General features: G+C 43.0%; 1 protein-coding gene across 5 annotated transcripts in view; it reads left to right on the top strand.

Annotated features, from left to right (window-relative positions):
* Positions 1 to 2478: 2478 nt before the first annotated feature.
* The window catches only part of ABCC5 (ATP binding cassette subfamily C member 5), a 95604-nt gene continuing 74730 nt past the window's right edge, over positions 2479 to 23352 (top strand). For 3 of the 5 annotated variants that reach the window (XM_026454896.1, XM_023187602.1, XM_023187603.2), the window contains exons 1-2: positions 2479 to 2659; positions 6065 to 6248. In XM_026454896.1, the coding sequence (XP_026310681.1) occupies positions 6120 to 6248 (129 nt within the window). In that variant the 5' untranslated portion in view covers positions 2479 to 2659; positions 6065 to 6119. Of the gene's footprint in view, positions 2660 to 2686; positions 3138 to 6064; positions 6249 to 23352 lie in introns of those variants that run through there. The other 2 variants (XM_026454900.2, XM_026454897.2) reach the window with 2 other exon arrangements.

Raw genomic sequence — 23352 nt, forward strand, 5'->3', positions numbered from 1 at the left:
AGAAATACACACAGTTTTACACTGCAACATAGATTCTCTAGCCCTGTTGCCTGAGGTCCGGGAAATATCGCCCCTCTAAACATTTCACATTACAAACATTTTGAGGGGGCAATTTTGTAAGTATAATTCTTTCACTCAGACTATACTTGGACAGACCAAGACAGTCCTACAGTGTATTGAAGCCTGCCACCAGGGCTGTCTGGTGTCCATCTATTCTTTTTCAATAAAAAACAAACTATAATCAACATATATGAAGTATTTCAGGGGGATTTAGAAGCTTTTTTAAAAATATGATCATATCAGATCTGCAGTTTTGGGTGTTACAGTGTTTGAGACATTGTTGGAAGGTACTAGAATCTTTGGTGAGATGTTATCTCATTACTATTTTAATTTACATTTCTGGACCAGGCGTGGTCTCACACTTGTACAGGGGTCATGCCCGTAATCCCAGCACTGTGGGGGGCCGAGGTAGTCGGATCACAAGCTCAGGAGTTCAAGACCAGCCTGGCCAATATGGTGAAACCCCATCTCTACTAAAAATACAAAAATTAGCTGGGCGTGGTGGCGGGCGTCTGTAATCCCAGCTACTCCAGAGGCTGAGGCAGGAGAATTACTTGAACTCTGGAGGCGGAGGTTGCAGTGAGCCGAGGTCACACCACTACACTCCAGCCTGAGGGACACAGAAAGACTCTGTCTCAAAAAAAAAAAAAAAAAAAAAAAAAAAAAAAAAAAAAAAAAAAAAAAGGAAAAAAAATTTCCATTTCCCTATTAACGAGATTGGGTGTCTTTTCATATTTCAGTGGCTGCTCAAGTTTCCTATTCTGTGAGCTGTCTGTTCAGGTTATTTACCTATTTTCCTACTGGGTTATCTGCCATTTCTTACTGAACTTGGACATTATTTTGAGTATTTTTTATTCAAAAACTTTGTCAGTTATAACTTGTGGTTTATCTTTACAATTTATGCCTTTTAATATATGAAAAATTATCAACCTTTCTTCCTTTATTTTTTGTTTCTTGTTTAAAAATTTATTTCCTACTCCCAAGTTCATAAAGATATTTCCTGCCCTCTTCTAAAAGTTTTTAAGTTTTCCCTTTCACATGTAAGCGTTTGAGCTACCTGAAATGGGTTTTTTTCTGTGCCGTATAAGCGGTAATCCCTGATTGTTTTTTCATATGTATAACCAATTGTTCCGGTACTATTTATTGACTGTTCTTCCTTTCCCACGGATTTGTAAGGTTTTCTGTCACAGATCAAGTTACATGTATGCAACAGTCTGTTTGGGGGGCTCTTCATTCTATTGCATTGGTCTATCAATCCGTGTGCAAGAATACACTGCTTTATGATACAGTAGTGTCTTCACACTAGCTAACTAGCTAGTTGTTATAAAGATGGACAAATCACTTTACCACCTTCCTCTCCTCCTCCTCCTTCTCCTCCTCCTCATCTTTGAATTAACAAAAAATACGGCAGGGTGCGGTGGCTCACCCCTGTAATCCCAGCACTTTGGGAAGCTGAGGCGGGCAGATTACCTGAGGTCGGGAGTTCGAGACCAGCCTGGCCAATACGGCGAAACCCTTCTCTACTAAAAAATACGAAAATTAGCCGGGCGTGGTGGTGGACGCCTGTAATCCCAGCTACTCGGGAGACTGAGGCAAGGAGAATTGCTTGAACCCGGGAGGCGGAGCCTGCAGTGAGCCGAGATCGCGCCATTGCGCTACAGCCTGGGCGACAGAGCGAAACTCCTTCTTAAAAAAACGAACGAACAAACAAAACCTCATAATACCTACTCATAGGGCTGTAATGGAGATTAAAGGAAACAAGAATGGTATGTAAAGCATCAGATACAGGGTAGGGAAGAACTCAACAGTGGCTTTTATTTAATGATGCTGAAGGTACCGATGAAACAGGGATCGATCTTTGATAAAGGGATCAATCTTTCCGGGAGCCTCAGTTTCATTTATAAAAAGAAGAGGATGAGTTAGCATACCATTTCTAAGGCTCTTGCCACTTCTAAGACTGTGATCCTGGCATTTTATCATCTAGAGACCAGGCAGCGCGACATTGATGGGCAGTTGGTGTTAAAGTGAGAAAGGCGGTATCTGCGCAGAATGCAGGGTCGAACCATGAGCAAGCAATCATATCTGCCACAACAGATAAGAACTGAGGCTGGCCGGCCTGACGACTCTCAACGGGTTAGACGCGGGCTACGATGACCTTCACGATCTTTTCTGGCAGCTGCACGGCCACGCAGGGTCGGGACTGCCCTGCCTACGAACAGCACTGTGTGCGAACACAGGACCACGGTTAAGCCTCCCGACTGACTCCCCCCGGGAACACAACCACGGAGAAGATTCCAGACAGGCTCGCAGAGGCACGGGCAAGGATGGAACGGAGCCGGGAGCTCGGTGGGAAGAGGGGCAGCCCGCACCGCCCCCGGGATGTCACCGGCGCTTCTGGGAAATGTAGTTCTTAGCCGCATCCGCAGCCCCGGGCTCTCGGAAAGCGGACTACAGTTCCCTTCAGCCTTGGGAATGCTTTGTGCAGCGCGCTTGCGCGGTGTGGCGGCCGATGCCGCTATAAAGGCTTGTTTTGCTGCGGGGCTCATGCTCGGGAGTGTGGTTGAGCGGCCGCCGCGGCTGTCCTGGAGCAGGGGCGCAGGTAGGTGATGGCTGCTGCCGCACCCCTGCCCTCCAGCTCGGTTGTCACGGGGATCCCCCGTTTGCATTTCCTCGGGGCGTGGCGGGATGTGGCCAGGGCTACGAGCAGTTCGGGGGACACTGGAGACTTGGGGAACGGGGTATGGCCTCCCCCGGTCCCCTGCCGCCGCCTCCTAGGCCTGTGAGCCCGGGGTCTGGTAACGGGGTCGTTTGCTGGAAGACTGGCAGGTAGGGTCGGGATGAGCGGGCAGGGGCGCGGGCTACGTCTCTGGCCGCAGCCGCCAGGGGGCGCTGCGCCCGTGGGCCGTGGGTGTGGGTCGCGCTCGCCTGGCCAGGCCGGAGCGGGCTGTGGAAACGCCCTAGGGCCCGGGCATCCCAGGCGAAGCCAGTCTGAGAGAAGCGCCCACCCGGGAGGCTGTGCAGCGGGCGGCTCGGGGCACCCTGCTCAACCCGCAGCGGAGCCGCCAGCGACCTTCGAAGTAAGTCATCCCCTTCGTTTTTGCAAGCGGGTAAATGGAGGTACGTGACATAAGCACGCGCAGCAAACCCGTGGCTGAGCCAGGAACGTAGCCCAGATCTCTCCACGGTCATCCAGTGCTCTTTTCGCTTCTGCCACACAGAGCTGCGGGTGGCTTTGTGTTTATCACACAAGGGTCATTTGGTTTCTGCATAGACGGAGGGGCTGGAGGCAGGTGGGCACAGGAACGACCGGGAAAGTTTCAGGAGGTCTTGGAGGAGGAGATGGCTAGGTTTTACTGGGGCCTGCAGCGTGCATGAAAGGTGAGGTTGCTTGGAGACGCAACAAGTGGATTACAGTGGATGTTGTAAATACGTATCCCTTTAGCGTGGTGTCTTCCTTGTGTAGCTTGAGGGCCTGGAGGTGATGGAAACCTACTCAGGAGTGTTGGGATGACTGCAGCTTGCACACACCAGTCTGGCCAGGCAACAGTTCGTGTAGTCCCGTGCAACTCTCCTCCTGCCATGCAGTTGAATCAGTATCATTGTGTAGGGAGACTGTCTACACTTTAATCAGTGGAAAGAGAATCTTGGTAAAAAAAGGGCAGCTAAGTGGCCTCAACCCTGTTGGGACTTCTTTGGGGTCCTCCCACTTTGATTATTCTGCTTCTACCCTTGTACAGGTCTGGACAATAGGTTTGTTTTCTACAAACAAAAATCCCTTCTCTTTTTTCCTCTCTTGATAGCTGAGGCAAGTGAGCATTTAAAAAAAGATTTTCCAACAACTTCAAAGGAGAACACGAGAAGATAGGGAAATATAAATAGTATCAATAAAAAGGCTGACCTGGGGATCCATCCTTGCTTGCTTGCTTCAGACTGGGGCTTTGTTTCTTTCCAAACCTGTCAGGATTCCCAGCTCTTCGCCGGCCTCCACGTGGGGTGCCCTCTTTTATGTTCCAGATACACAGAGGATGGTGTCCTTATGTTCAAGGCCGTAGACAGTAACTTTGTGCCTACTTTGGGCCTGCCTGCTCCCCTGATTGTGCCTCTTTTTCCAGGAAAGTAGAGATGAGTGTGTTAGAGATAATGGAACACTGTTCCCCACACCCTTCATACATAGGATAAGTTAGTCCCTTAGGATAGTTTAGCAGTGTCTACCACAGCAGTCACTCTAGGCACAAAACAGTCATTATTTGTGTCATAACAGGGAAGTCGTTTTTTCCCTGCCCCTCTCTGCTCCTGTGCTCCACTGATTCTGCCTTATCCTTTGAAATAAAAGTGGTTGAAAGAATCTTTGGTTATCATGGGTGCTTAGATAATTGAGATGATGTTCGTGTTCTTCTTGACATGGCATTTCGTATAGTGGATGAGTTCCGGTGACCACCTCTCTTTCAAACCGCTCACCACCCCAACCCCCACCTTTAAAAAAGGTAGCACTAATCTTTTCCTTTTCCAGATAATCAGCTAAGCTAGGGAACCCTTGAAGGGAAAGGTTAGACTTCTGTGATTCTCGTAACAAGAAGGTTACTCTGATCTACAGCTACAGCTCAACACTGGGGACACTGGCAGATGCCAGGTCTGTTTATAGTTTAGCCTTAATGAGGTCTCAATGACGTGATTGCTGCGCTCTGGCTTGGTGAGCTGCTGTTCTTTATGGTGTAGTTTGTCATTGGACAAGGTGACTTTTTTTTTTTTTTTTTTTAAAGATAAGTAACAGCTATATCAACTTAGGGTACTTGAACCAGAATTCTGAAAGGCAAGAAGTCAAGCTTTCTTCGGACTGGAAACCTGTCTTTGCGGAGGAGAGTTAGTCTTTTTTATTTAGAGGATTACTAAGTGTTCTCTTTTTATCTGACACCCTAAAAAATGCATTATAATGGTTAGAATTTTGTGCTGCAGAAGTAGTACTTTTAAGTCACAGCGATAGCTAGGGATTTATGGAATCCAGAAAGCAACACGGCTACACGTTTTTAATTTCCGTTGGAGGCTAGTCTGAAAGGTGTTTTCTCAGCTTGTCTCTGGGAGGCTGTGACCCTTCTTAGAGGGGGGAAACATTTTAGAGAAGTATGTATGTGTTTTTTGTTTTTAAGTGACCTGAGTTGATACAGGATATTGATTAGACTTAGCCAGGCAGGCAGTGGTTTAGAACAGAGTTTCAGGTAAAAACTAGGTAAGACTTAGTGATACAGGATGGGGAATTTGTTTTTGTTATTGTTTTTTAATAACAGCTTTATTGCCGTAGGATTTATATGCCATGAAATTCACTCTTCTAAAGTATACAATTCAGTGGGTTTTTTTCAGTGTATTCACTGCATTGTGCAACCATTAGCACTATCTAGTTTTAGAACATTTTCAGTACCCAGGGAATTTGTGTTTGAAGTTATAATATTGTTTTAACTGTATAACTTCATGGAGCTTTAAAATAACACCAGCTAACCCATTAGTTAATTATAAAAAGGCAGAGATGGAATATATCATTGGTAGAATAAGTGTTTGGTAAGTTTTTATTTAGTAAAATTTAGTGGGAGAAATGATGTCCACTTTAAAATTGTGGAGTTTTTAATACTCGGGACAAACTGAAATTGTTTCTATGAAGTCTTTTAAAAAAAAAAAACCAACCTAGCTATATGCTGTATACACTGGATTTGAGCTTAGTTGAAGAGAGTGAGTGTCTCTTTACTAGTGTGTTTACTTTTTCTAAATTTTTTTCCCTTAGAAGTGAGAGAAGGTAATTTTTCTTGATTCTCTTATACTGATTCTTTTTCTTTAAAAAAATGAAATGAAAATCTTTGAACATTTTTTGAAAATTAATTTTTGTAGCTATAACAGTAGAAAGTTTTAGTACTTTTGCCTTTTTTTTGGTTTGTTTTTCCGTATTTTAAGGCACTTGAACATATGGTTAAGTACTGTTTAGGAAATAATCTATTTCTTGATGAATTTTTAATTTCAGGAATTCTGATGTGAAACTAAGAGTCTGTGAGCCCTGGAACCTCCACTCAGAGAAGATGAAGGATATTGACATAGGAAAAGAGTATATCATCCCCAGTCCTGGGTATAGAAGTGTGAGGGAGAGAACCAGCACTTCTGGGCCGCACAGGGACCGCGAAGATTCCAAGTTCAGGAGAACTCGACCGGTCAGTTTCCTTTCCTATGAGTCTCTTATCTGCTTATTGTACTAAAACACATCTTCTGTTTTTCATATAATGCGTAATTTAGAAACTTATTTTTTGGCCGGGCATGGTGGCTCACGCCTATAAACCCAGCAGTTTGGGAGGCCGAGGTGGGTGGATCACCTGACGTCAGGAGTTCGAGACCAGCCTGGCCAACGTGGTAAAACCCTGTCTCTATCAAAAGTACAAAAATACCAGGCATGGTGGCAGGCGCCTGTAATCCCAGATACTTGGGAGGCTAAGGCACAAGAATCGCTTGAACCTGGAAGGCAGAGGTTGCAGTGAGCTGAGATCATGTCACTGCACTCCAGTCTGGGTGATAGAGGGAGACTCAGTCCCCAAAAAAAAAAAAAAAAAAGTATTTTTCTTTTTTGACTTTAGGTTACTGTTAAGAATTTATGGTTATTTATGAGTCTCTGGTCCATAGTAAGCACTCAATACGTGGAAGAGAGGCTGGCTTTCAGCCTCCCACCTGATCGGTACTGAGCATTCTCCTCTTTTTCGCTTTTACTCTATGTTGGTGCCTTCTGAAAAGGCTGTGCTTAAGAGAAGACAACTTATTGAGGAGGAGGGGTTCGTGGGGGCAACAACAGAGAATATAAAGCCAATTAAGCTTCATTCATGTACCTAAACAAACTTGGTGTTTTCTTGTACTTTCTGTCATCCATGTTTAAAATGTGAATCTGGCCAGGTGCAGCGGCTCACGTTTGTAATCCCAGCACTTTGGGAGGTTGAGGTGGGTGGATCACTTGAGGTCAGAAGTTCGAGACCAGCCTGGCCAACATGGTGAAACCCTGTCTCTGCTAAAAATACAAAAATTAGCTAGGTGTGGTGACAGGCACCTGTACTCCCAGCTACTCAGGAGGCTGAGGCAGGAGAATCACTTGAACCCAGGAGGTGGAGGTTGCAGTGAGCTGAGATCACGCCACTGCCCTCCAGCCTGGGCAACAGGTGAGACTCTGTCTCCAAAAAAAATGAAAAATAAAATAAAATGTGAATCCTTTGGAGAGACTCAGATTTCAGAACAATTCTAGATAGTTGTGGGATAATCAGTATGTTTTTCAAGCGAATTCATAAGTTAAGCAGTCTTTAGATAATAATCTAGTTTCCTCCAAGGGAAATAATGAAGATGCATTTTCACCTGGAGAAAATATTCTTTTTCCTGAGGAAAAAAAGCATATCTTTTCTTACAAAAGTACCTAATAAAGCAGAATGGACTAGGTTTAGGAAGTTGAGGTTTATGTTGGTGTATTTGTTTTTTTGTTTGTTTGTTTGTTTGTTTTGAGACAGAGTCTTGCTCAGTCACCCAGTCTGGAGTGCAGTGGCGCGATCTCGGCTCACTGCAAGCTCCGCCTCCCGGGTTCCCGCCATTCTCCTGCCTCAGCCTCCCAAGTAGCTGGGACTACAGGCGTACGCCGCCACGCCTGGCTAATTTTTTGCATTTTTAGTAGAGACGGGGTTTCGCTGGGTTAGCCAGGATGGTCTCGATCTCCTGACCTCGTGATCCGCCCGCCTCGGCCTCCCAAAGTGCTGGGATTACAGGCGTGAGCCACCGTGCCCGGCTTGGTGTATTTGTTATGCGAAAATTTGAGAAAAGTACAGACTTTGCAGCTGGCACTGGCCTTTCTTTAGCCTGATACTATGTTTCCCTCTTTGGTTGTGTTAAAGCCATTGCTTTATTAATTAACATTTTCTTGTTAATGAGTCTTCTCTGTACCCTACTGTGTATTATAGAATGCTTTTCCGTTCAGGTTTAACTTCAAAGAAACAGGCTCAATGTAATCAGTGTCAAATACTTCTCGTGGTGCCAGTTTTATAACTTCCTCATGTCCTTTTGTCTAGACCTTATGTTGATTAAACATCTATCGAATACCCTCTGAGTGCTAGACACAGTTAGTGTAACAGTTAAGTCTAGAAAATGTCAGAAGGTAACATTGGGGCAGGGCCTTAAAGGGCAATTAGGTGGGGAGGCTTTTTAGGCAGTACAAGTATAGACCCAAAGGTATGGAAAGAGCATATGGCATGTTGGGACTTTGGATAAGCTACTTACGTCATTTGTATATAAAATGGTGTTGACAGTAGTACCTGACTCATGGGATCACTGAGGAGTAAGTGAGATAATACATATAAAATATTTAAAATGGTACCTGGCACATGGCCAGTGCTCAATAAATGTTAGCTCTTAGAACTAGTTGTTTAGGGCGTAGGATGTATAAAGGGATTATAGGTTGGGGGAAATTCTGCATGCCATGCTAAGAAATATTTCACTGTGGGCATTGGGGAACTATTGGAAGTTAATGAGATTAAAAAAAAAAAAACTTTTTATTTTGAGCTAACTGTAGATTTACATGTAATTATAAAAAATAATATAGAGATCCTGTATATCCTTCATCCAGTTTCCCCCAGTGGTAACATCTTGCATAACTATAGTCCAATAAATATCACAACAGGATATCAATGATTGACATTGATATCAATGACATTGATATCAATGACATTGATTGACATTGGATATCAATGATTGACCTTGATACAATCCATTGACTTTAGGATTTCACCAGTTTTATATGCACCCTTTTTTGTGTTTATGTGTGTGTGTTCTATGCATTTATTTAAAGGTGTAAATTTGTATGACCGCTTCCACAGTCAGTATGCAAAGGTTCCATCACAAGGATCTCTCGTTACCCTTTTATAGCCACAGCCATGTCCCCTCAACCCCAGTCTCTGGCAACTGCTAATCTTTTCTCCATCTCTGTAATTTTGTCATTTTAAGAATGCTATATACATTGAATCATATAATATATAATCTTTCGAGATTGCTTCTTTCACTCAGCTGAATTCCCTTGAGAGCCACCTAATTTTGTTGTGTGCAGCAATAGTTCTTTCCTTTGTATTGCTAAGTAGCATTCCATGTTATAGATGTACCATAGCTTCTTTAACCATTCATCTGTTTAAAGACATATGGGTCATTTACAGTTAATGGCAATTATAAATAAAGGTACTCTGAACCTTCAGTTACGGGATTTTGTGTGAACATGAGCTTTTATTTCTCTGGATTAACGCCCAGGACTGCGATTGCTGGGTCATATGGTAAGTGCATATTTCGTTTTGTAAGAAACCGCAGTACTCTTTCCCAGAGTGTCTGTGCCATTTTACATTCCCACCAGCAATGATCCAGTTTTTCCACATTGTTGCCAGTACTCAATGTTATCATAATGTTTATTTAAGCCATTATTATCGATGTGCCTGGTATCTGATCGTGGTTTTAATTTGTAGTTCCCTAATGGCTACTGATGTTTGAGAGTAGATTTTTATCTTAGATTAGTCTTGAAGCAATGCAGAAAAAACCTGTACAGGAGAAAGAGATCAAATATAGGGAGCAGTCAGGAAGCGGCTCTGCCCATCCATGTCAGAGAGGTCAGGCTTCTGTTGTAAAGCATAGAAATGAGGATGGAGGAAAGGTGTTTCTAGAAGATAGGGAGGCATTGGGGTGTCTGGGATTGATAGTAAGGATTTAAACCTATTCATGGACATAAGGGAAGAAAAGGAGATTAGGGAGATATTAAGAATGAGTTTGGGCCGGGCACGTTGGCCCACGCCCGTAATCCTAGCACTTTGGAAGGTCAAGGCTGGTGGATTGCCTGAGCTCAGGAGTTTGAGACCAGCCTGGGCAACACAGTGAAACCTTATCTACTTGGGAGGCTGAGGCAAGAGAATCTCTTGAACCCAGGAGGCGGAGGTTGCAGTGAGCTGAGGTCTCACCATTGCATTCCAGCCTGGGCAACAGAGTGAGACTCCGTCTCAAAAAAAAAAAAAAAAGAATGATTTTGAGTTTGAAGATGTTGAATTTGAAGTGCGTACAGGTAAAATTATCAGTAGGTAGAGCATAGACAAGAAGTAGGGTAGGAAAAAACATTTAGAGTCTTCAGTGTGTCCATGTAGGTGAAGCTGTGAGAGTGAGCAGGTTTACCAAAGGATGGCTTGCAGAGCAGACGGCGGAGGCTGTGGAGCTGGTGTGTGGTACTGTGAAATTTCTGGGGACAGTGTCCCCAGCTTGTTAGAGTAGAGTTGACATCAGGGTATGCAGTGGCAGCAGTGAGCTTTTCCTCTACAAAGTGGAGAAGAACAGCAGTTAGGCACCGCTGGGCCTTGTGTACCCTAAAGGATACAGAGTCAGCCATCACTGAAGCCTTATCTCAGAGAAATACGAAGGCTAATACCACTTTTATAAAATTTCAGGAATCCACATGAATTTTATTTTTATTACTCTTTCATGTTTCCTAAACTTGTTTTTTTTTTTTTTTTGAGACTAACTCTCCCTCTGTCCAGGCTGGAGTGCAGTGTTCCGATCTCGGCTCACTGCAACCTCCACCTCCCGGGCTCAAGCAATTCTCCTGCTTCAGCCTCCTGAACAGCAGGTGCCTGCCTGCTGTTCTCTGTTACAATGTTGGCCAGGCTGGTCTCGAACTCCTGAGCTCAAGTGATCCGCCCGCCTTGGCCTCCCAAAGTGCTGGGATTACAGGCATCAGCCACCACATCGGCCATGAACTTTTATTTTTTATTAAATTTTTTTTTGTTTGTTATTTGTAGAGACAGTCTCACTGTTGGCCAGGCTGTTCTTGAACTCCCAGCTTCAAGCAAGCCTCCCGCCTCAGCCTCCCAAAATGCTGGGATTACAGGCATGTGGCACCACGCCCTGCTCCTAAACTTTGAAATTTGAGTACTCTTTTCCTGATTTTACTGTATCCTTATAATCTCTGAACTTTTTTTAAAAGATTTCTTCTATTCTACTCTCTTTCTTTTACTTAGCCTAGACCTAGCAAAACAACAACAATAAGCCCATAGGTTTATTCAATCTATTTTTGTATATACATTAAAATGAATGCATAGCTACTAAGTATTTTTGTAAGTTCAGACACCATTACCTGCTTGACTATTACCTGTCAAAAAACAAAATTTCTCAGATATATTTATCTTTAACTTGTCTCATGATACAAGTTTGCTGACAGGGGGAACCAGCAAGATGACAAAAAATTTTCTGGACTGAGATGGTATAAAAATGGATAACGTAAGTAGTTGGGAAGCAGAATTCCTATATAAGCATATAGTTTTGTTTTTTAAAGTAAGCAGTTAATTGGGCAGAGATTGCAATTTCATGTCACATCATGATAACCATCATTTTTGTATTAGTTGTTAGAGACGAAATCTGGGACAGGATCTCCCAGGATGCCAGGTATGCCTACTACCCGTCAGAAATTTAAAACAAACAAAAAAATGCCTCTAAGTAATAAAAGATAAGGTTACATCTGTGGCTCTTATGTGGAAAGCAAGGTTTCATTCACCACTATTAGCCTTTGATTTGTCCAGTTAACTGGGAAGCAGGAGACCTGTGCTGCTGGTGTCTCATGCCTGTAATCCCAGCACTGTGGGAGGCCGAGGGAGGAGACTCGCTTGAGTCTGGGAGTTCACAACCAACCTGGGCATCACAGTGAGACCTGTCTCTACAAAATATAAAAATAAATTAGCTGGGCATGGGGGTTTGTGCCTGTAGTCCCAGCTACTTGGGAGGCTGAGGTGGGAGGATCACTTGAACCCAGGAGGTCCAGCTGTGATTGTGCCACTGCACTCCATCCTGGGTGACAGAGCGAGACCCTGTCTCACTAAAAAACAAAATAATAAAGAAAAGAAATGGTGTCAAACAGAAGTCAGAAGCAAAGTATCAAAGAGGAAGTTCTGACTTTAAGCAGGCCAGTGCTTTTTTCTTCAAGGTGTGAAGAAGTGAAGATGCAGATTACATGGTTTGCCCATTTCTTAGTATTGTGACCAAATCATTCTCTTGGAATATGATTTGGAAAAATTGCTCTAATAGTCACATCTTCAAATATTTGTAGTTTCTCACATATGCTTAGGGTTGAAATAAAGCATTCGCACACCTACGCACTTTCTTTGGGACTATAATGTTAATACTTGTGACACAATTTGAGGCTTAGCAGGCATCCTTTAATCCTGAAGTGTTAATAAAGTGGTGACTTCTGTTGCTGTTAGTTCTTTGAGCCTGAGTACTAACTTTGGCTGGCATTAGGCTGGCGTTATTTCAGCTAACATGAAGATTTATACCTAGGCTACTCCTAAACACTGTTCCTGTCCCTGAGGCATGATTATTCAGGCATGGTTCCTTTTTTTATCCTATTTGTGTATGCACATGTAGCTCATAAAACTGCACAAGCCCAGATTTTTTTTTTAAGATGCAGTGTTTATTCATTTTTTTAATTTAGCAAATATTTGAACACTCTTCAAGATGCATGCACAGCATGAACCAAGTGGTCTGGTGCAGATAAAGATAAATTGGTGCTGGGCCTGCCTGTCCACCAATAGAAGCTTAAACTCACAAACATGTACTCTACATAGATGACTGTAATTTAGGTGCTGGGGGAATTAGTAAAACGAGAAAGTGCTTCTCAGGGAACACTTTAGGAGGAGGTATCATTTGACTGGAAACTTGAGGAATGGGTAGAATTTGGAGAAATGAAGAACTTGCCAGGCAAAAGAAAGAGTTGTGGGTTTTAGGGATACCTAGTCCCTGTTGGTATTGAGCATAAAATGTATGAAGTCTTAGCTATAGTACAATACCTCAGTGAATTTCACATTATGTGTGTTTTTCGTTTTGTTTTTTATTTTTGTTTTTTTGAGGTTGAGTCTCCCTCTGTAGCCCAGGCTAGAGGGCAGTGACACGATCTTGGCTCACTGCAACCTCCGCTTTCCGAGTTCAAGCGATTCTCCTTTCTCAGCCTCCCGAGTAGCTGAGATTATAGGCACATGCAACCACACCCAGCTAATTTTTTGTATTTTTAGTAGAGATGGGGTTTCACCGTGTTAGCCAGGCTGGTCTCGAACTCGTGACCTCAGGTGATCCCTCCACCTTGGCCTCTCAAAGTGCTGGGGTTACAGGTATGAGCCATCACGCCTGGGCATGTGTGTTCTTGAATAACAAGCCAAGGAGTTTGGATTTTAATTGCTTTAATATTTAAGCAAAAGCAAGACAAAGCTTGTCAGATGCTTTTATGACCTTTATTTTATTGGGGTGGTGGTTTGTTTTCTTAGTGCTCTCAGGCAAAGCTAAGGGTGCCTTGTTTTTCATTAGCATGTCTAATCTGGGAAAAGAGGAAGAATGGAAAAATAAACAGAAGTGGGCCAGGCGCGGTGGCTCATGCCTATAATCCCACCACTTTGGGAGGCCAAGGTGGGCGGATCACGAGTTCAGGAGATTGAGACCATCCTGGCTAACACGGTGAAACCCTGTCTCTACTGAAAATACAAAAAATTAGCTGGGCGTGGTGGCACGCACCTGTTAGTCCCAGCTACTTGGGGGGAGGCTGAGGCAGGAGAATCGCTTGACCCTGGGAGCCGGAGTTTGCAGTGAGCTGAGATTACGCCAGCGCACTCCAGCCTGGGTGACAGAGCAAGACTCTGTCTCAAAAAAAAAAAAAAGCAGAAGTAAACTAAAGTTCATGTACCCTTATTACTGGCACATGATCTTTAGTTATTTTTTCCCCTTCTCTCAAAAATGTGTCATTGGTGGGATTTTCTTCCTACCAAATTAGAATATTCTGTGTCTAGGAAAGGTAACAAAGCAAGTATTCATAAAATCCAGGGCTCTTACTTAGTATTTCCTTAGTTCTGTGGTAGGCTGACCGTTTAACCTTGGTTGGAGTTTTCATAATTAGTGATTTGAAATATTTTGGTGAGCTCAAGTTATATCTTAGGCATCAAAGATGTGGGTCTAATCTCTTACCAGAAATGATTCGAAGATGTATTGTTAGGAAAGAAATATGGGCTCATTATAGAAAATGTACAAAGTGTGTAAAGTTATGGGAAAAAAGTAACCACCCTTAATTCCTCTACCCAGAGACAACCATTGTTTTCATGAAATAGTTTTGTCTAGTACATTGTACTTTTAGAGTTTGCTCCTGAAAGCTTTTCTTTACAGACTAAGGACGTGTGAATTTGTTTGTGCCCTTGTGTTTTCCGAGTCAACAGTATTACCTGTGAGTCGGCTTGCTGTTAGGAAGGAGAGCAGGAGGAAGGAGATTAGCATTTTGCAGCTCTGCATTATTTTTCTCTTGATTGATACCCAGTGACTCAGCAGATTTTCTGGACAGGGTTAAGATGAGTAAGAATACCTGCATTTTTTTTTTTCTCTCCCTGTAGGCATCCATAAAGCTTTATGAGGCTCAGTAGTCTCTTAGGCACTGCTGGGTGTGACACCGTATCTGGTCTGGTGCCAGGTATTGGTCTCCAATAGCAGCCCAGAGCTCTCGGGCTGAGATAACAACAGTGCTGCGATTGGTGCAGAGCCCAGGTGGCTCTCATGCTTGGTAACTGCGTCGACAGCTCGCTGGGGCTCTTGAGGTTGGGCTGCTGCCGGGATCATGAGCTCTCTTATGCGGTCTGCTGCAAGACTGCCGCAGCTTTCCTAGGAAGTGCTGCTTAAGGGAAATAAATATAGCCTGTTGGCATGAGTTAAAGGAGGTTTCTGTCAAAGGGGAAGAAAAGTGTTGGAATTAGCTTCCTGGTTTTTTTTTTTTTTTTTTTTTAAGTACCTAAATCTTTGTTAAGATGACTTGGAAGTTATAAATGGTTAATGGAAACTTTTTCAATGAAATCTTGTTTCCACCTTTAGGTGGTTTCTGTGAATGCTTTTTTTAATGTCTTATCATTTTTCCCTCTCTCTTAGTCAAAAATAAAAAGGTCAACGCAAGAAACAGGGCCTCCGGAAGGGTTTGCAACTGTCATTGTTAAGCTTACAGACTAAAGTGAAGTTAATTTGGTGCACTGAAGTCCACTAATGAGCAGAATTAAATTTATCCTTTCCCTCCCTACCCCCCTTTTAAGGAGTTAGCCAATTTAGATGATTAGATGTGATATGTGTTTTAACTGCTTAAGATTATTTTCTGAATTAGCTGTTCAAAGAATCAATTGTTATTAGATATCAGATGAGAACTTCCACTTACCAAAGCCTGCTCGTGGAGGCAGAAAGCAAGACTGACATGTGTACTTTAAAAGATGGATGGAACCTCAAAGGCCATCCTGCCCAGTCCCCATTTAGCCTCACCTCTCTGTAGGTGAGGTCCAGGAGAGACACTTACTCGGCAGACTATACTGGGGCTGGGTGAGCTTCCAGGGATGTTCTTTCTGAAATCCGGTGGCTCAGAACACAGTACTTGGCACCTCTTTGAAGCATGATGGCTCTGTTGCCTGTCTCTGGCCCAGTGTGCTGGGCTGCCAAAAAGAGCATGGAACCAGCCAGGAGATGCCATGACACTGACAGCTGTACCTGACCTTAGAGTTCAGGGTATGTTTGCAAAAGCAAATCTCACTAAAAAGGATTATATGTTATTATGAAATCTGTATTTATGTGGTGGAAATAGACACACTCAGGCTTTTAGAGATAAATAAACTACACAGAATGGGTTCCAATAAATGGCTGTAGTTGTTTGGTTTTTTTTAAGAATCCTGTGAACTTGACAACCTTCTGTTTACTTTGAATTGGTATTATGCAGGTATGATGTTGAGCAGTCACTTAGTTTTCTTAAATGTTGTGTCTCCCAGTAGAAAAATAGCCAAGCCGCTCAGCCCCTAACCGTTGTGTTTGCTTCTCACCGTGGTCAGCAGTTCTGGCCAGCTCTGCAGTATGGCGGTCACATGATGGAACCCTGAAAGCCTTGTACTACGCATTTAACACACATTGTGTTAGGCACTAGAGGAAGTTTTATTTACAAATTATATTTTAGCCTTTTTTTTTTTTTTTTTTTTTGAGATGGAGTCTCTCTCTGTCACCCAGGCTGGAGTACAGTGGCATGATCTCAGTTCACGGCAACCTCTGCCTTCTGGGTTCAAGTCTGCCCTCAGTCTCCCAAGTACCTGGGATTACAGGTGTGCACCATCATGCCTGGCTAATTTTTACATTTTTAGTAGAGACAGGATTTCACCATGTTGGCCAGGCTGGTCTCGAACTCCTGACCTCAAGTGATCCACCTGCCTCAGCCTCCCAGAGTGCTGGGATTATGGGTGTGAGCCACCGCACTGGGCCTTTTTTTTTTTTTTCTTTCTTTTTAGCTAAAGCCTGAAAATCTTGTTGAAGGGATTTTTGTCAAATGCAAAAGAACAATATTCACAACTCTCTAAATCAATGGTTTTTAAGCCAGGCTGAATGTTAAAATCACTTGAAGAATGTTCAACAAATACCAGTGTTGGGGTCCTATTCCAGACCAATTAAATCAGTCTCTGGGATAGAACCCAGGCGTTGGTATTGTTTTAAAACTCCCCTGGTGATTCTAGTAAGTAGGCAGTGCTGAGAATCTCTAGTCTGGATCTCATGGAATAAAGTCTATTCTCTCCCCTCATCCAGTGGCTCCAAGTGTTTCCTGTAAATCCCCCTTTACCCCTGTGATTCATTTTCAGTTTATCCTTTGAAACTTTACCATGGTATTAACAAAGTTAATCTTAGACCCAACGTAATAGAAACTTTGAATAAGTTCCTTGGAATTTAGCTTATGAAACAACTGAAAACCCTCAAATTCCTGCTGATTATGGAGTAATGCTAGATTATCAACTGCAGACAAATACCTGTTTTACCGTGGTGGTGGAGGGATGCTTGTGAATTGTATTGCTAGCTGATCATTGGCTTCAGAGTAACCGCATAGCTGCGGGTAAGTGAGCTGATGCTCAAGTTAATTCTTTTCTCTGTGTAGCATAGCTGCTGGTGATGGGACTGAGTTTAGCAGCTTCCCTGACTTGGATTAATAGCTCTTTCTTTTGTATTCTGCTTCTTCCCCATATAGGTTGGGTTCTAGAATTTTGCTGATCCTCTTGACTGAAATGGCTACTATTTGGAAGTTCTTAAGGGAAGAGCTTAAGATGGTCAGGGTCATGTTAACAACCCACTAGGGAGTAAGGATGTGGTGGGAATTAGGAGAGGAAACGTGCTTGGTAGGTTTCTTTAACTTGTTGGAGATTAGGAAGGGTGGGAAAGCCTGAAGTCAGCCAGTCTTGGGAGGACATCAGTTTTTGATCTTTTTAAATTTAAAAGTGAATTTTAATTTCTTTTAAATTTAATTTCTAATATTCTGAGTCCCTTAAGAACTGTATCTGGTGGCACAACAGTTCCCCTTAAAAGTTTGTCTTTCTAGATGTTTGTCATAAAGGCTGCATGGGCTTGGGACATCTGTAGAAATGCTTTTCTTGGCCAGAGGGATGTATTAGAAGAGGCACCCGTTCTCTTGTTTGTCTTAAGGTCTTGTGAATGAGGAGAGGTGAGATCTGAGGCCTGTTGATTCCAGTTGTGCCCCAGATACCACTTTCTTTGAGGGGTGTGCCAGACAGGAGCAGGCAGCCTTTAACCCCCTTGGAAAGCGAGGTGCCTCTGTGTTGCCAGTTGATGCCTGCAGTCTCTGCCTTCAGGAAGAACTTGGTTGAATCCTCAGCCTGAGGCTTATTAGGAAGGCTACCCTGCTGTTGTCTGGCCGTCAGGAAGGGATTGGATTGTTCAGACGGGGGATGATTTCTGGCCCCTGGTATCTGTCCCAGTGGCCTCTGTGCAGGGTAAAAGCCCTTGGTTGCACTGTCAGCAGGCATTCACTCTGGCAGCCTGTTAAAGTGAGATGGGACAGCTGGAGAAGTGGCGGCCATGGGGTGTGATAGGTGTGCTGATTATCTGAGGCCCGAGGATGGTGTTAGGGCCTGCAGAGGCGTCTTTTGCAAGAGCAGATCTGTCTGCTTATGGATCGAATGTTACTTGTTTTTCGTACGGGAGGTGTTTATGAATATGTATTTCCCTGACCTTTGAACCTTGACAGAATCTGAATTGCATTTTTTGTTGTTGTTGTTGTTTTTATTTCTCTCTCTCTCCTTTTTTTTTTTTTTTGAGAGAGTCTGGCTCTGTTGCCCAGACTGGAGTGCAGTGGTGCAGTCTTGGCTCACTGCACCCTCTGCCTCCTTGGTTCAAGCAATTCTCCTGCCTCAGCCTCCCGAGTAGCTGGGATTACAGGCATGCACCACCATGCCCAGCTTATTTTTGTATTTTTAGTAGAGATGAGGATTTCACCATGTTGGCCAGGCTGGTCTCGAACTCCCGACCTCAGGTGATCCTCCCACCTTGGCCTCCCAAAATGCTGGTATTACAAGCATGAGCCACCCCACCTGGCAGAATCTGAACTTCATTGTCCCTTTTTAGCTTCCCTGTGACCCCGCTCCTGCCCCATTGCCATTATCTTGGTAGGAAAAATGCTGAATCTCCTAGTCACATAGTCATGGGAAAGATATAAATGGCAATCATACTTCCTCATTTAATATTTTTCTCAGCTCCTAGATCTGCCAGTATTTTTCCCTTTGAGACAAAGCAGCTGGTGTAGATGCCTTTCTGTGTGGTCGGGCTGTCTGGCCACTGACAGCCTTTCAGTGTGCCGTGCTCCTTAAGATAAATAAGAGAAATGGGTCCCCTCATCTTGTTTCAGGGGAAGCTTTAAAAAGTTGCTTGTAAAAGGGATTGAAAGCATCATAACAAAAAACAAATGGCCTCATAAAATACATTCCCCTAGGTCAGCCTATATCAGTACCAGCTGTTTATCTATCTAGGGTCACCTTAGTACTATTGACATTTTGGGCCATATAATTCTTTATTGTGGGGGCTATCCTGTGCATTGTAGATGTTCAGCAGCATCCCTGACCTTTACCCACTAGAGCTAGTAGCACCGCTCCAGTGGGGACAACCAAAAACGTCTCCAGATATTGCCAAATGTCCTCTGGGCAAGCAAAACACCCTCACCTGTGAATTCCTGGGCTGCACCACGCGACACAGTACTATTGTGGCTATTGAGCGTTTGACCTATGGCCAGTCTGAACCGAGATGTGCTGTAAGCATAAAATACCTGATTTCAGAGACTTAGTACAAAAAAAGAAATACTTCATTTGTAAAATACCTAATAATTTTTCACACTGATTATATGTTAAAAAAGATATAATACTTTTTATTGGGTTAAATGAAATACATTATTTAAATTAATCCACCTTTTACTTTTTATTTTTAGAGTCAGAGTCTCACTCCATCACCCAGACTGTAGTGCAGGGGCATGATCATGACTCACTGCAGTGTCAAACACCTGGGCTCATGTGATCCTCCTGCCTCATCCTCCTGAGTAGCTAGGACTACAATCTCGTGCCACCATGCCTGGCTAATTTTTAAATTTTTTGTAGTGATGGGGTCTTGGAGGGTTACACAGGCTGGTCTCAAATTCCTGGCCTGAAGCCATCCTCCCACCTCAGCCTCCCAAAGTGTTGTGATTACAGGCGTGAGCCACTGCACCCTGCCTACTTTTTACTTTTTAAATATGGCTACTAGAAAAATTTAAGTTACATTATGTGGCTTACATTTGCAGCTTGCGTTATATTTCTGTTGGACAGTGCTGAGCTAGAGTGTTGATCTACTGTAGGTTAGCCATTGATTTTGTATTAGGCATTTAGATCCCTGTAAACTGTTGGGTTTAATGGTTTTTTCCTTTGGAAGATTTTCCTTTATGCAGTAAAGTTATGGAGACCCAGAGTATGTAGTATTACATATTACCAGTTTGCTCTCCTGAATTCGTGCTGGTAGCATATTAAAAATCAGTTTAATGTTCAGACCGTGTATGTTTGTCTATATTTCCCTCCTTTCCATGTTGCATTTTCTTTTCCATATTGGATTTTATCTCTTTTAAGGCATATATGGTTGTATCTTAAATTTAATTGGTGACATTGGGTCTGTGTGTTCTCTCCTGTATCTAGAACAGTGCCTGGCACATAGTAGGCTCTCAATAAGGACTAGTTGAATGAATGGATGAAAAAAATACTGTATTTTACTTTTTCAGTAAAAGTCCACTACTTGAAATATATTATTCTGTCAGTTACTTGGTTACTTCTCATTTTTATTTATTTATTTATTTAGAGACAGGGTCTCACTCTGTCACCCAGGCTGGAGTGCAGTGGCATGATCTTGGCTCACTGCAGCCTGATGGCCCCGGCTCAGGCCATCTCCCACCTCAGCTTCATAAGTAGCTGGGGCTAATAGCGTACCTTTTTTTGTATTTTTTTGTACAGGCGAGGTTTCATCATGTTGCCCAGGCTGGTCTCAAGCTCCTGGGCTCAAGCAGTCTGCCCACCTCAGCCTCCCAAAGTGCTCGGATTATAGGTGCGAGCCACCACGCCCCACCACTTGGTCACTTCTTTAGCTTTATCTTCCCTTCTCTTAATGCTAATTTCCTTATGCAAAAAAGTTTCCTTCTCATGTTCAAACCTCTCTTCCTTTTGATACATTTCTGATTGTTGGGGGTAAATGGAGGCTGTCCCCCATCATAGCTGGACTAAGTATGCTATGTAATTTATGTCATCATTTTTAATGTAATTTTTGGGAGGCTAATTCCAGATGGATTAATGTATGATATGAAACCTGGATCTCAATTAATTCATCTCCAATCTGGTTGTTAGGAAGGTAGGTAGGTAGGATGTGAGTGACGGTCTCACTGTGTCACACAGGCTGGAGTGCAGAGGTGCAGTCATGGCTCACTGCACCTCGACCTGCCAGGATCAAGTGATCCTCCCACCTTAGCCTCTCATGTAGCTGGACCACAGGTGTGCACCACCATGCCTGGCTAGTTTTAAAAAAATGTTGTATATAGACGAGTTCTCACTTTGTTGCCCAGGCTGGTCTCAAACTCCTGGGCTCAAGTCGTCCTCCCACTTTGGCCTCCCAATGCTGAGATTACAGGTATGAACCACTGCACCTGGCCCAATCTGCTATTTATTTGTTCCAACAATATTCACTGACTCATGATTCCCTACCTTATTATATTATTTATGCTTTTGTATAGTAAGCCCTTAAAGCTTGAATATATTAAGTCTTTTCTCTCGGTTCGTTGCCATTTTCTATCCATTCAACCTTAGAATGTTGATAACTCACTTCATGGAATGTTAACTGTGGTAGAAAATATTTATTTTTACCTTGAAATAGACATACTTTTTTTTTTTTTTTCCTGGCATGCTCGGGCATGTGAGCATTTTTGGGAAGCCTAAAGAGGAAGAGAAGTTAGACATCCAAGCATATAGTTAGTTATATGTGGGAGACATCTGTGCGGTTACTGGCAGGTTAGTATAAAGATGCTGTTATGTTTCCTTTTTTTTTTTTTTTTTTTGAGACAGAGTCTCCCTCTCTCACCCAGGCTGGGGTACAGTGGCGCAATCTCAGCTCACTGCAACCTGCACCTCCCAGGTTCTAGTGATTCTTCTGCCTCACCCTCCCGAGTAGCTGGAACTACAGGCATGTGCCACCATGCCTGGCTAATTTTTGTATTGTTAGTAGAGACGGGGTTTCACCATATTGGCCAGGCTGGTCTCGGAACTCCTGATCTCAGGTGATCTGCCCACCTCAGCCTCCCAAAATGCTGGGATTACAGGCGTGAGCCACTGTGCCTGGCCCTGAGTCATTGTTTATCTTAATCTGGTATTCACCCGGGGAATAGAGAAGAGCCGTTTATGAGGTACACCTGGGATCATTTTGTACAGTTATGGTTTATTTGCTTGTTTTTTGTTTGTTTGTTTGTTTTGTTTTTTTCTGGACAGGCACATAGCAGAGTGATGAAGAGCCTTAGCTCAAGGCTAGGTTGAAATCCCTGCTGTGACCTGACATTGGTGTGCTTCAGTTTCCTTAGCTGTAAAATGGGGATACTAGTACCTACCTCAAAGGGTTATTATGAGGATTACATTAGTTAATATCTGTAAACCATTTAAAACAGTGTCTGGCACATAGTACACACTATGTTGGTTTGTTATAAATTTGTATACATTTTCTGAATTACCTTTAAGTGAAAAGCTTGCCTTTATAAATGCATACTAGTCATGAGATTTGGCTGTACACAAGGAAGATTGCTATAGCTTCCTTTATTTCTTGCTGATGTCAAGACAACCTGAGGTCCACAAAATAGAAGTGAAAGTACTAAAGTTAATAGCAGCTCTCTTTTGCAATAATCCTGGAGCACATATCCTGTAATAAAGTTAATTGGAGCAAACTGGGTAGAAGTCTAATTGCTAGGACCTACATTTTTTAAATCCTGTAACCCCAATGATAGAATTTATCCTAAATAATCCAGAAGGAAAAAAATAAAACTATAATTGTATGTTATACTATTAATAATAAGCAAAAGCTGGGTGTGGTAGCTCACACCTGTAATCCCAGCACTTTGGGAGGCCAAGAATGGAAGATTGATTGCCTGAGCCCAGGACCTCAAGACCAGCCTTGGCAACATAGTAAGAAGACGTCTCTACAAAAAATAAAAAAATTAGCCAGACATGGTGGTAGTGCATGCCTGTAGTCCCAGCTACTCTAGAGGCTGAGGTAGGAGGATTGCTTGAGCCGGGGAGGTCAAAGCCACAGTGAGCTATGATTGTGTCACCACATTCCAGCCTGGGTGACAGCAAAATCCTGTTTCGACAAAAATAATAATAAGCAAAACAGCTAGAGAATCTAAACAGAAGTGGAATGGGTAAGATTGCCTCAGTGGTATATCATGTAGCATTAATTGGTGATATGTAGAATGTAAGGTAAAGAAGGTATTTTGAAGGTATTTTCGTTGACATGTGATTACTAGGTGCCAAACTACTAGAGGTCCAGCTTACCCTCTAGGACCTCTTACCAGAAGCATCCTGCTGTGGTGGTATAGGTGCAGGGAAGGCATAGGAGGAAGGAAATGAATGCCCCAACCTTGAAAGAGTCAGAGAAAACTAAAGGAAAGAAGAAATAGTTGAGATAGACCCTAAGATTTATTGGCTAGGTAATTGGGATAATATAGCTAACATGTATTGAATGTTTATTATATACCCAGTGTTTTGCTAAGCACTTTTAATTATCACATTAATTCCTCTCATCCCTATGTGGTAGGTGCATGTACCACTGTAAAAATGAGTAAACTGAAACTTAAATCTGTATCTGTCTTCTAAAATTCATGTTTGAAATTACTATGGCCCCCAGCTGTGGGAAAATTCT

The sequence above is a fragment of the Piliocolobus tephrosceles genome, chromosome 2 (genome assembly GCF_002776525.5).
Source record: "Piliocolobus tephrosceles isolate RC106 chromosome 2, ASM277652v3, whole genome shotgun sequence".
Classification (NCBI taxonomy): Eukaryota; Metazoa; Chordata; class Mammalia; order Primates; family Cercopithecidae; genus Piliocolobus; species Piliocolobus tephrosceles.